Source organism: Vidua macroura, chromosome 5 (assembly GCF_024509145.1).
Source record: "Vidua macroura isolate BioBank_ID:100142 chromosome 5, ASM2450914v1, whole genome shotgun sequence".
NCBI classification, from domain to species: Eukaryota; Metazoa; Chordata; class Aves; order Passeriformes; family Viduidae; genus Vidua; species Vidua macroura.
The window spans coordinates 34,859,147-34,873,898 of NC_071575.1; the positions used below are offsets into that span (position 1 = coordinate 34,859,147).

Genomic DNA, 14,752 nt, shown 5'->3' on the forward strand with positions numbered 1-14,752 from the left:
GTAGAATAGGAGAAGAGTAACATGACTGTGTAGATTCACTGATGAAAATTCAAGAGGAGTGAGATTATTCCAGCTACTGACTTATCCTCAAACAACTTCCAGATGTTTGCTGATGCATCCATGATAACTCTTTCCTATTTCTTTAAAAGTGACTTCTGAAAAGGATACATCTCAGGCAGAATAAACTCTCAAAAACTCCAAAAATATGTATGACAACTATGCATATGTATATGTATATGTATATGTATATGTATATGTATATGTATATGTATGTATATATACAAGCAACAGGAAAAACATATAATTATATAATATTTTCTTTATACATAGAGTTTTTTTCTGGCAGATATTACTGCAATATAGAGCTGTTGGGTATTCTGAAGGTTTGTCAACAATAAAATCAAAATAGCTTTTTTTTTTTAAATCTAATAATAATGAAAATACATGACAGCAAATATTTTACTTTATCTACTTAAAATAGAACCTTGTTCTAACTCAATGTTTCTTAATTTTGAAAATACTAGAGAGATATAACGGAAAAGGTTTTCATGCTCTTTTTTTGCATTTTAAGAGAACTATATTAAAAGGCTTGAGAAAAAAATCACTTAAAGCAGATTTCCTTTTGTTTCATTTACTTAACTCTGCCTGCTAGTGTACCAGATTTAGCTTTTGCACAGGTCATATTACTGCAATCCCTTTCTAATTAAAAATGAGACCTTCTGAAGACTGAAGATTTGGGAACATTTGAATATTTGTTTCCAAGTGACACATTCTGTAATATGAATTATTCTGAACTACAAATCAGCAGTACAGTTGGTGATGTTAGTTTTAATATCTAAGCATGTATTTACATTTATTTACATGAGACCTGTTAGTGTTGTTTTATTAATAAGTGCATGATAAATGTTAATATTTTTTTGTTGGTTGTAATGATAAAGTGCAACAGGAAAATAAAGGACAAGAGCTCCATCAAATGATTGCAGAAGCTAGAAAGCTGAAACTTACACAAAGCTGTTATGTTTTTCAAGATAGAAAAATGTTGTGTGTTCATTTACACTGCTGAAGTTTAGTTTTTATATATTCAGAAAAAAACCCCAAACCTCATATCCTGACCTTACTCAGAATAAATTGAATTCACAATTCTCCTAGTTCACCAACACCCAGAGTTAGAGGCCATAAACTAAGCAGGTGACTGGCCCAAGCATCCAACCCATCCAAACACAGAGAAGAGCTGGGTGTTACTGCTGCACACACAGCTCTGAAAGAGCAGCACATCATTCTGGGCTTTGCTCACCTTTTACTGCACTGTATCATCAACATGAAGCAGAACCCACCAGAGGCCCTCAGGCAGCCATTCTGTGAACTGCCTTTTCAGGCAACCATAAGAGTAAAACATTCTGGAATCAGTATAGCCAAAGGGCTTTTGGATGATGAACATTAACCCAAAATCAGAAATTCAAGGCAAAAGGTCACTAAATAGCAAAGTCCTCAGTGAGGGAATCCAACTTCTGAATCACACTATGCACACAGCACCTCCAAATTGCCATTCTCGTGGTAAGAAAATTTTCCCCAAGCCTTTCCTGGAAGCCCTCCATGTTAATCTGCACGAATTGAAAGAAATCTTTCTTTTGTTGGAGAATAAAAGTGATTCATTTACTGCATAATTTAATGGTCTGGACAATAAGGTGGTGGAGGCGGAAAGCCATTTAGAGGTAATTGAGTCTGAAATCATTGATCTGAAGAAAATGGAACCAGAGCATAAATCTGTTGCAAACTGTAATCAGATCTTTTGCTCACAGAAGGAATAGAACAAATAGAAAAACAGGTACAGCTGAAGACAGGATGGAAAGGGATGTCTCCCAGAGGGAGCTTGCTATTGACCCTTACAGGACTTCCAGAGACCCAGAAAAAAAAGAGGGCATCCAGAAAGGTTTCCTCTGAAATCATGGGACTAACAAAAAGAAAACTTTTGATATTCTTTGCAACTAGAGCAGGGCAAACTATTCACATAAAATAGTTTTTTCACTGAAATGTAGTCTCTTTCTTTTTTGGGCACAAATTTTCACACAACACATCATTATTTCTATGCAGTTACTGCTGCTATAAATTATTTGACAAGTATTTTAGGTGGAAATATTTTGGTACATCATTTACTCATGAAACTACACAAGGGAATATGGCTTGAGGATTAGATATGTTAATTAAAAATTTAAAGGCACTCTGACTGAAACCCCATGTACAGTTTTATTCCCTGAAAAAATGAAAATTACTTTTAGAGTCTGGTGTACAATTTTAAGCATTTCTAATTTCAAATTCAACATTATTTACTTTCCCCTTAAAATCTCCAGAATCTATTATAAGAAACGATTTATCTTAACTATGAATAGTCAGCTTGATAATGTTGATTAACCATGAACTGGCAGCTTTAATCCTCTATAGGGTGACTGACAGCAAGAAGAATGCATTTATTTTACAAATATGCTATGGGAGAGACCATGCCAAATATTTAATTCTACAGCTTTGCCAATTTCATGGATCTACAGTCTGACTACCTGGCACAAATGATGTTGAAAAAGAGCTGCATGAAAAATTACACAAAAAATTCAATAAGGGAGAATAGGATAAATCCTGCTTCTGACTCCTCAGATATGTCAAATCAGTAATTGAAAAATTGTTGCTTTCTGTGTGATTGCTCCAGCTTATGCCCAGTCATCATCTGAAAAATTTACCACTCAAGATAAATATATCAGCAAATAATGGCCAAAAGATTATCAGTGCATCAAACAACCTCTGTATTAAGCACTCTAATAGAAGTATAATTTACTAAGAACTTTGAACTTGCTTCAAGTTACAAAAGAAGGGGAATGCAAGAGAAGAGTTCCTTGGCTGTATTGCCCAGAGCAGTCCAGGTATCTAGCTCTGAGGACTGCTCAGCCATAAGAGAACCATTTGGGAAACTGTAGTGGAGGTTCTTGAGCTGATGTATGTTTTGTTAAATGAACTTAACTTGAGTGGGCTCTTATGTAATGTCTGCTGACCCAAAAGAGTTACATCTGTGCTTCTAATTGGCATAATGGTCTGATTATTTGATCAAATGGTTCAAAATGGTTGTTGCATTCATAATCCTCCAACTTTGGTTTCAAAAGAGTTTTCATGATTGCATCAAAAAAGCTTAAAAAGGTGACTTTAAAATGCTGAAACCTCTAATGGCAGGTGAAAAGAAGTGAAAATATTTACCTCATACTTTGAATTTAAGACTAATCTATTAAATAGGAATACTTGAGGATGAGGCCTTAGGATGCTGACCTTCATCTTTCATCTTTCAAGATACCGTATCAAAACAGTCCATCCCTTTCTGTGCTTTAGGATCTTCTTGACAACTTAAGGTTAGTGGAAACCTAAGGTTAGTGGAAATACTTCAGTGGGGGTTTTGGAGTGGTTTTTAAAAGGCAGATGAGCATTGCAACAGAGCACGCTCTCATTTGAGAATATTCTGATGGGTAGTTTATCCCTCTGAACTCCTGCTTGAAATCTGCCTCAAAGCAGAGAAAATATTTTCTCTGAGAAATGCTACTAATAATTTTTTTGGGGAATATTTTTCTCTGAGAAAAAATTTTCTTCTGTTTCACAGAAGAGAACATGTCTGAGGGGCTCCAAGTGCACTGACCCTTCAAGACTTAATAAAAATTCTGAGCTGCAGGACTGAAAACCACCACAGAAATAAAAAAGGCCAACACTTGTCATAGAAAGACATTAATTTTACTGTAAGAGCAGAAGTCTATGAAACAGGTAAGTGGAAGAAACAGACAGCAAGTAAGATGTTTGCTAGAAAAATAACCCCATTTTTTGGAGGAAAGAATGTAGCATCATCAAAGACAGTAAAATAAGACAATAAGCAAGAAAATGGAAGAAAAAATATATTTAAATATTTTCAAGCAAGAAACTCTTTGACTTTAATTTTATCATTAATGTTTAGATTAGCAAAATGAAGTGTTTACATGATCGACAATGATAAATTAGTTGGTCTGCTAAGGTTTTTTTTAACCTTCAAAATAACTGAGATTTTAAAATGTTAAAAATAAATATTGATGTCTTCTCTGTGAATGTCATTCATCTATACAGCAACTTTACATATCAGTATGTCATGTAACTCCTAATTCCTTTAAAAAAGTGAATGTATCATTTCATGACACCTTACTGCCCTAATATTCTTAATTGCTGATCTAAATATTTTCTGTCATTTTCTGTCCAATGGACAAATCTGTTTAATTAGTTACAAAGGGCTTTTCCATACACTTAAAGTCACCTTATTACAAAAAGGCCTGACAGGAGACACTGATGTTGGAAACAAGTAAGTTTCATAATTGGCTGAAAGCTTATACTTGATTTTTCTCCCACATAAGGGAGAATATAATATAATATAATGTAATATAATATAATAAGGAGCATAAGGGCTCCTTATTAAAAACATAATAAAGGTAAGGATAGGTTCTTTGTTTGGTACAGTGGAATATGATGACAAATTAAAGAGTTGCAAACAGATCAGATTTAGGAAGGCCAACAGCCAAATCAAACAGTGAGGGCTGATAACATGGATGGGAACAGAACATTATCATGCCTCTGGGGATGATGGGTTCAGATTGTAATTCTTGCACTCAGTTCTATATCTGGGAAGAGCTCATATGCCAACAAACTGATTGTAGCTATAACTTCCCTTATTGCCCTGCTACAACATCTTTAGGGTACTTCTGTTAGTAGAAACAAAGCAGTCCACTGCTTACAGGAAAAAGATTAAAGGATAAAAGATAAAAGGGAAAGAACAAACATATTACAGTTCTGTATATACAGTAATACAACCACTGTAGCTGCTTCAATTTCAGGAGTCTGGTGAGCATTTCATGTTATCCATAAAAATCAGCCTTGCAACAGCACTGCAAACTAGCATTAAATCAATGGGATGTGTATTAGCAGCTGTGAAATCTATGATCTGTGATACCTTACAGGCAGAAAACTTGAAGCATACTGCACACACCCCAATGGCAGAAGGCTAGAAGACCTTTAAACATCCCTTCCAACCCAAATCATTCTATGATTCTGTGATTGTGTTAAAAAAAAAATTGGTCTATAGAACAGGTAGCACAGTTTAGGTGCTACTGCCTTGGATAGCTGCCAAGTTGTTAGGCAAGGAACATAAATTTTCTACTTGTAGATATACTTTTCCACCTTTCATCTGGCTTCTCTATTTGGATAATAGTCTAAAAGAGACAGGGCTCTCTTACGTACCTCCTCAACAAATAGTAGCTCAAGGTAGATTCATATTACTTAGATACTACTATTTAAAATGTCACAATACACTAATGTAGTTACAGGGGTTTTATTTCTGTTCATTGGTTTGCATTTGTTCGTTGTTGAATTTCCTCTTTTATTTTATTATGCAGTATTTTCTGCCATAAGATCTCCTGAAGCTTTTGTTTCAGCTATTCAGACTGAATTTTTATCATCAGAATACTCTACCTCAATCCTCACATCACCTTTTCAAAATTGTTTCTGCTGCTGAGTGCAGGTCTCAGCATGGATCCCTGTGGGATTTCACCAGGATTTCTCCCTTCTTAAAAAAAAAAAAAAAAAAAAAAAAAAAGGCCACTTACTCTTGTGTTTTAACCTCTGACTTGTAATTTGTTCAGCAGAGGGAAAGATGATGAAGGGACTGGAATATATGTCTTACAAGGAAAGGATGAGGAAGCTGGGCCTGTTCAACCTCCAGAAGAGACGACTGAGATAGGTTGTCATAGGGATGTCATCTAAGTTCATAAATGTCAAGGGGATGGAACCAGGCTCTTTTCAGCCAAGGAACAGAACAAGAGGCAATGGGCAGAGAGAGATGCACAGCAAGTTCTGCTTAATATAAGGAAGAACTTCTTTACTGTGCTGGAGACTGAGCACTGGAACAGATTGCCCAGAGAGGGTGTGGAGATAATGAAGAGCTGTCTGAACACAATCCTGTGCCATGTGCTCTAGGATGTGCCTGAGCAGAGAGGTTGGATAGGTGACCCATTCTGTGATTTTGTGAATTTGTGTCTCAAAGAATATTCATTCTCATCCTCTATGAGAGTAGTTGCTAAAAAATATTTTTGAAATATTTCTCCAAAAGATCTTTGAGCTAAAATACACACATATTAACTTGAATTATCCTTATTCCATATATTACCTTCACAGAATAAGTCTGAAGACTCATAATGCATTAATTTATTTTATTAAAACAAAAAACAGGGTGATTCAACACTTCCCCCATTGCAATTTCTCTTTATTAAAATTTCTATTAAGTTCCTTCATATATAAATCAGACATATTGCTCTGTTCCTGTAAAATTCAGCCATTAAGTCCTTTTAAAATACTTGGTTATCCTGCCATCTTCCATTCCTCTTATTCCAGGGTTGCATGCCACATAGTTCATCAGTTGTGTGTTTTAGTTCCCTCAAAACTCTGGGGCATCTCCCATAAAATCCCATCCTTTATTTCTTTTTCTTTTTTTTTTTCCCCTTAAAAATTCTCTAAACATTTCCCAGTCAAAAATCAGCCCACAAATACATCTTCTGTTCCAGACATAATTATGCAGTGCCTAATATATACTAAAGAATCCTTCAATATAGGTCATGACAGCTTTCCATATACTAAAGAAAGAAAAATTGTGAACAAATTAGACTATACTTTCTCACATTATCTCAGTTTGGGGAAAAAAATTAAGCTTGAAAAGCTGCAAAAAAAGTCTGAGAAGTTTGAAAAGCAGATCTGTATAGGCAGCATTTTCATCATTTGTGTCATGCTCACCTGAAGAATGGCCTATTGGCAGTGTGCCACATGCCTTGATTATCTGGCTGCTAACTTTATTCTTGGATGACAAATGCCCCCCATGGTTTTTTCCAGATAGGCTCTTTCTTACACAGTAGAGTGACAGGTGATATTTGATTGTAAAAGCCAAATATTCCAGTACCATACTAAAGTTTGAAAAAGGAGCACAGATTTGTCTTAAAAACATCTCTGAATGAATGGCACAAGAATTAAGAAATTATAACCTACCTTTCCACATCATCATACAGGCAAGATGATTTTACAGGTAAAGTAACCCCTATTTTTTGCATCTTAAAGAAGTAAGGCTTGTACAAAGGTTCATATATCTCTAAGAGTAAGAGCTCTTTGATCATATATGATACATGCCAGGAATTTTCTGTGAGGTATTATTCTTTTTCAAATCTCTCTTTTTTCTTTTTAAAAACACACAAAAAATCTGGAACCAATGTATTTTATTTCACAGCTGTGAATACTCTACTAAAACATACTTGAAATAAACTATTTGCAGTAGTCTTTGTTGGGAAACTATGCCTTATTCTTAAGCTTAGACAGTCAGGAAAATGAGTATTCTTCTAAACATCTTACTGTAACTGAGAACACAGACAATCTTAAAATAGCAACAATTATAATAAACAATAGTGGGTTTAGTAATAGACTATATTTTTAAATGTCATGATTTTCAAAGTAATGGTATTTTTAAACAAAAAGCTAGCAATGTACTCTAAATGTGTGTTATGAGGAACATAAGCCAGACAATCTCAATGAGTGATTTAACTGTTGAATTATGAAATCATTGTGTTTGATATTATTATACACATACAATCCAGATCTGATGCAAATCATGTTCAAGAAGAATTCCAAGCAGCCTGAGCTCATCACTAACCCTAGGCCAAGCAGGGTTTATAGATAATTATTAAATAAATCTATGGATTATACCTAGTTCTAATAGTTTCCACTGTGTTATTCTTTACTCATTGTGACAAAAGCATGGTTAAGATAGAACAGAAAACATTGATTTTTCTTTTTCTCTAAATCATAGAGATATGCAAGAACACACCCACATACCATTTCAAACAGATGAGCACAAAATGTCATGTACAGGTGCTTCTTCCACATCTGCTCTATAGCTGTTTTCTTAATGTTTGTTTATATAGACCAATTCCAGATGTTCAAAACACTTGTTTTCTTGAGGACACAAGAAAACATATGACCAATCCTCTTACCTTTAGCAGGTAAGTTTGGCAGTCACTGACATAATCATACTCCAGCCCATCAAAGGTGTAATAATGTCGGTCTCCATAAATGGTGCACACAGCAGGGCAGGGGTAACTGGTGCAGTTGAAGACACCTCTCCGACAAACACTGCATGGAAAGCCAATAATCAGAATCTCCTCCTAATGGCAGTCTTCTGCTGTATATTTTCAAGAAAATGCTTTCTTGTGTTCTTTATTTCAAATCACACAGAAATTCAGGAATGGAATAATATTCTCAGACCTTGAAACAGAGAGCTATACTGTGAATTGCTTCTGAGGATACTGGTGATGCCATGGCAAGAAAGTGCTGAACATTTTGCCATTAGCCCATCTGTACAATAAAAATGCATTAAAAATAAATGCAAAATCTCAAACTTTGCAGGGCTTATGCAAATATTTCCATCACTGCCTCCAGTGTAGATAAGGGACAATGCCACAACAAGCTCATTCATAAGACATCAGTAGTCTATTTTTTCTAAATTTTTATAAAGGTCTGTAAATTTTCAAAGGAAAATACCTCCAGTTGCTACCTGTAAGATTTCAGGATATCAGACAAATATGGAATGAGTTTAAGAAATTAATGCTGATATTTTGCAAGATTACTTTTCCTGTCAGTTACATTCAGTGGCTTACACAAATTTATATGAAAGTAGTACTGGCATCCTCTATTTTTGCTTGTGTAAGTGTAAATCCTCAGTTGATTTGCCAGTGTGGTTTTTAACTGATTAAAAGCTGCCATGCCTTTTTTTTTTTTTCATTATTAAATATACACTTAACTGATTATAGATATTTTGGCTAGGAAATTAGCATATCTCTCTTTTTCTCCTTGGTTGTCTTTCATTATATTCTATTCTGCAAAATGCCACATCTTCATTTCAGAGACTAACATATATGTGTGGAATTAAGCGTTTATTCTTGACTGCTTTTTAACTTGAATATCTTCAGCTTCCTTTTCAGATCTGAAAAGGCACTTAACGCAAAGTCTTCCTACTTATCCAAGCCTATCAGTAAGCCTAATAAAAGATATATCCTCTAACTATCTATAAACAAGCATATATATTTTTGATTTTCAAAGTACACAACACATTTTCTGTATCAGTTTCACTTTGGGTTTAGATCCAGATGATTTGAAAGTATGCAAAATGAACTCACCAGGTGTAACATGGAGTAGTTATCACTTCTCCTGACAGAAATTCTCTGTCTTTCCAGGTGCATGGACAACTGTCAGGAATATAACATTTCCCTCTGTGCTCAGCCATTCTTCAAAATAAAAAAAAAATTATTAAGATGAAAGAGTAAATCCAAAAGAAGATCAATGTAACTGAATGTGTAGAGTACTGTTGAAACCCCACCAAGAGCAACCAGTCTTCCACACAGCTAAGGAAAATTGTTTCATCAGCAAAAGCTGTCCAAATCAAATGACCTCCACTGTGCACAGCTGGAGACTTTGCCAAGCCCACAGCTGCAGCTCTCCTTCTATCTGGAAGGGGGTATGTTGGTGTGGGCTGCAGTTCCCATGCAGGAGTGCCAGTAGGGTAGGTGTTCCTCTCTGAAAACTCTGGAGAGTCTGGGTACCATGAAAGCTGCTGAGGCTGCGGCCAGACTGCCCTTCCCTCTCTGCTGTTCTGTTCTGCTGTGCCAGGAAAGCAGCTGGATTGGAGTGCCTGCTCCTCTGCACAGACAGTGCCTGTCCTGCTCTGCGTGCAGAACAGTGAACTGGCCTATGGCACTTGCTGCACAGTTTATGAAGAGCAGTGGTGGAGGTTACTTGCCTACACAAGGGAAGCTCAAACAACTAACAAGGTTAAGACAAAACAGGCATTTAATGCAAAAAGTGTCAAATCTAATTAAATCAATAAGTGACCCAGATATATGGACAACCACAATTTTGCTATCTCATTTCCACCTACTTAGGAATTTTAACTTTCTTAGCAAAAATTTTACTGACACTCCTGGTGCTGTTCTTCAGGAGAAAATTTCCTGGAGCTGTCATGCAACACCTGGCTCAAAGTACAATCTAGAGATTGTTTCACTGGAAGTTGAAATGAATACACAGTTTCATTTTCTTCACCCCATTACCAGTTCATTAAACGGTAATGGGCTCTAAGTAAAAGAGTAAAGTGTTCAGAAAATTTCTCAAGGATAGGAAAACACCAGAACAGATGGCTTAGGAAGGTACTTAGTCTCTGTCAATAGAAGCTAAATGTCTCCCAAGAATAACATGGGTATTGCTGGTGCTGCCTAAAGGCAGGAGATTATTTTAGCCCCATGAAGTCCCTTTCCACATTCTGTGCTTCTGCAACTCAGTTTAGCCCCATATCTCCAGCTCAGTGTAAGGGTGACTTTCAGTCTATCTTTGGGTATCTTTGAATTCACTGTCATTCTCAGCTCATTTCTTCATGAAAATTCGGGCTGTTACATTATTCAACATCTAAAATATATCAGAGACTTCCAGCGTTTCTAATTCTTTCTCACTCTTCAACTACTGACTAAAAGAACAACAAACTGTTGTGCAAGAGCTTTAAAAATAGAAAATGTAAACAATTTTTACTTTAGGAAGACCATTTTTTTTTGCATACTGGAGTCCATCATTTCATGGTTTTCCAAAGGAAAGTGTTTCAATACCACGCACAAACTGCTCTACTTTACAAGCACCATAAATGCCCAGGGTGCTAGAATAAGGCACCAGTCTCTAGGGGAATTCAGGATTCCACCCCAAAAGCTTAGGTCATTCAGTCAAACAATAGGTAGTAGTAGAAATAAGGTGGAAAAGAAGAACCAAAGAGAAGAACGGCAACTTTAGAGAATTTTTAAAACTACGTTACAGTAAAATGTCTCACAACAAGTTTTTAATGATTTGTCCACTTAGATTTAACAGCAGGAGATACATGTTTAACATTTTCTTGCATAAAAAAGCAATCTTTTGAAACTAATTTTTAAGATAATACAGCTGGCCCCTTCCTAGTTAAAAGCCTTACTCGCTTTTTGGAACCATGAGGCTGAAAGTCATAATTAAGTGTAATTTAACAATGAGGACATTACTAAATACACTAAGTGTTATACACTTACTTTTCAACCTCATAGCTAAAAGACTGTTTATTCTCTTATGTAATAAAAATAATTCATATATTTTACTCTATTATTTGACAGAAACTTAGGATTTTGCTTGTCTGTATTCCTGTTATATTTCAGAAAATAATCAAGTAATACTCAATTTAAAATAGTATGACTGTGAAAGCAAGGCTTTAGCTCTGTTCTTTGACTTTCGTTTTAGTTTCTTCAAATTTTCAAATGAACTTTGAAGTCAATAATACTAGTTTAATTTCATGCAAATATCACAGTGATGTTTCAGTTTGTTACCAGTTTATTACTTTTACAGATCCATGCACTTTTTGTGCTGAAAATAATTATTAGTGTTATAAAATAACACTAATAATTAGTGCTATTAATAATTAATAATTATTAGTGTTATAAAATAACATTAGTGTTATTCTCATAACACTAATAGTCCTGAAAGCTAAGTACTGTTGAGGCAGAGGTTTTAGAGGACTACAGAATACCAGGCAAGAACTAGTGAAATCTTAAATACCTATGCCTGAAATCTCTACCTTCACCAGTGCTTAGTCATCTATGAAAATCACAAGGTGCTGGAAGGGGGATGGTGACAGTCTTTATTTATACTCTGATCTGTGCACAACTGATACACTGTCAGGACACCACTGGCTACACAGACAGTGAAATAAAATGGAAACTTGAGAAAGAAAAACGAGCACTCCACCTGAGATGAGTAGCAATTACAGCCATTTGCACAGCATATTTGACTCCTCAATCTGCAAGTGCACACAGGAGGTGTCAGGGGAGGAAATGGAAACAAATTGAAGGAGTGGTGATTGATCCTGACACAAGTTACAGCAGACGTTTTTACATTTTATATTTGGATTTGACCTTTGCCAAGTTCAAAGACTGTTTCTGGGCACCAAATCCAAAAACACGAGCTGATAAAATAAAAAAGGACAGAGAGAATGAAGAGAAATAGGGCAGAAACCAGTCCATACACCTGCCCTCCCTGCCACAGGCTGGGCATCAACAACGTAAGCCTGAGTAGAAATTTAGATGAGACAAAGACTTGGGCAGCAGTAAGCAGGAGCACAAATGGTTTACATCAAAATATTTTGTCATGTTTGGTTTTATATTCAAATAAAATAAACTGTGAAAATGGTGGAAGTCATCTCCTGTCCAGATAGTCCCAAATACCAGCCAATTGGAATGGTAGTAAGCTGGATATCTGATGGCCTTTTAGCTGTTACTGTGCATCTGCGACAATTTAAAGAACAATAGTTTCAAAATTAGAAGTGTGATACCACTGGAATTTAAAAAGCAAAAAAAAATTGCATATTTGAACTGTGGAAAATATGCATTTGGCTTGTGCTCCAGGTTGTTCCAACAAAGCTTACCCAGGGGGGCAAATGCAGCCACTTGCACAGGGTAGTGAGGGGACACAGGAGAAGTTCATGGCAAGGTTCGCACAAGAGATCCCACAATTCACACCTGATGCTGGTAACCCAGGCACAGGAGATCTGCAGTCATAGTAGATTTTTCCTTCAGGGCATATGTGAACTTCAAATGCAAAATGAAGGTTAAATAAGATCAACTGCTCTTTTACACTGAAGGTTTTCTATTTGTTTTTGTTGACAATCTATTTATGTGGATACAAAGGGAGGTTACATTACAGTTCATATGAGAATGCAATTGGAATAGCAGTCTATAATATAATCTATATTATAGACACATAAAATTAATATATGTTCTAATGTAAAAAACCAATAATATTAAGCATCTGGAGGTATGCGTCCTGGATCTCACACAGTCCATTCTTAATGATGGAGCCATTACACCTTAGGCAGAAAAAACCCTTAGAAGTGGCATCATTTTCAAGGTACTTCTAAATCCATTAGAAATGCATTAAAAATTTACTTTCTAGAAATCAAGATCTTAAAGCTTCCTAAACACGGACAGTGAGCCTAATTATAGCTATTCTCATGAGAACACATTGACCTAGATGTCACATGCAATTATTTATTTCTTTTAATTTCCCAAGTGACTGAGTAGTAGAATTTACGCTACAGAAAAAGAGAGGAAAATCCCCAAGACTATTTGTGCTCCTAACCTCCTATTTTAAATATTTTGTGATATAAAGTATCTCATCATTTAAATACATATGAGGAGAAAACCAAATTACTATTCAATATCAAATTCTTTATTTGTGCAACTTTCATATGGGATAAGACTGTAAATTACCTATGTTTTCTGTAGTGGCTTCAATACATTTCACTGTTCCATTCAAACATTGACTAGAAAATAAAAGGAAAATCATGTTTATTCAAGGGAAAAATGTTTTGTAGCCACCATGCTAAAAAAGATTATACAATTCAATTCAACCTAATTTGAACAGAAATTAGGAGGAGAAAGAAGATTAAAATCCAAAAGCTTTAGTTATGCTCAATATTTTCTTGGTAGTTTCTAATTCCTGATCTGTAAAGAGGGCCTAAATTCATAGTTTATGTTCTATGTAATTTCCTAACTTCCACTGAAATAAAAAAAAAGCTGAGCATGTCAACTTCTGTGAGAATGGAGGGCCAGGTGATTTAGGATGCAGGCAGTATAACACAAAACCTTATCCACCATAGCTTACAGAATGTTCCAGGTATTTTGTTAAAATAATCAGGTACATAATCCAATTTATACTAGGCTCTCTTTTACTAAGTGTGCAAAAAAAAAATCTTGATACAACAAACTTTCAATCTACATGAGGAAAATTCTCAAATCACTTAAAGATGTGTCCAAACTGTGATACAAGAAAGATAAAATTCTTGCACTCAAACCTACCAGGAGCCTGTTGGCGTAGGAAGGATTTCTCCAGGCTGGAGTGCTCTGCCTTTGTAATGACAATGACAGCCAGATCTGTTAAAAGAATATTCATGCATTTAGGTAGAAAAGCAATGAAATGGGATTTAAGGGTCCTCTATTTATCAAGCTGATATGATATGCAGGTCTCATCATAACATTAATTCATTAACTCGATCCTTATGTGCAATATTATTTGAAAGACAAAATCTTGATGATACTCAGACTGTATTGAAGTCAGTGGCAAAACTCATATCATCTTCAACAAAGCCAGGATTTTCCTCAATCTCTGTACTTTTTATTAGCTGTTTCCAATATTAAATATTAGAAACAGCAAATAAATTTTTATTTTAATTAATATTAAAATTTTATGTGCATTATTCTAATACAAAGGACTTTTTTCTTCTCAGTTATGGGAGTAGAATGAAAACATGCAGTTCCCATTCAAAGTATTGTTAAAATCATGAGGTAGAGCAATTATCATAGCAAAATCCATTAACTCTGTGATAAGAACCAGACAGGTTAGAAGTAGCAACAGAATTACCTAGAAACCAGGTAAAAATATGTGAATAAGTAGTTCATACTCTTGAATAGTCTAAAACTGTCTTTATCCCTATAGTATGAACTTTACTGATCTTTTCAAAATATATGTTGCAATGAACAGAAATAATTCTGTAACTACCCATGGTGGTAAGCTGTAAAATTTTTGGTATGCAACATATAAAAACTGTTTTCTCTCACTGACC

At 35.2% G+C, this 14,752-nt stretch overlaps 1 protein-coding gene across 1 annotated transcript in view; it reads right to left on the reverse strand.

Annotated features, from left to right (window-relative positions):
* The window catches only part of OTOGL (otogelin like), a 93,972-nt gene that overhangs the window by 51,037 nt on the left and 28,183 nt on the right, over window positions 1–14,752 (reverse strand). Inside the window, exons 21-25 of the mRNA XM_053978312.1 lie at window positions 13,989–14,063; window positions 13,401–13,453; window positions 12,557–12,719; window positions 9,255–9,362; window positions 8,073–8,211 (exon numbers count right to left, since the gene is read on the reverse strand). Of these exons, the coding sequence (XP_053834287.1) occupies window positions 8,073–8,211; window positions 9,255–9,362; window positions 12,557–12,719; window positions 13,401–13,453; window positions 13,989–14,063 (538 nt within the window). The remainder of the gene's footprint in view (window positions 1–8,072; window positions 8,212–9,254; window positions 9,363–12,556; window positions 12,720–13,400; window positions 13,454–13,988; window positions 14,064–14,752) is intronic.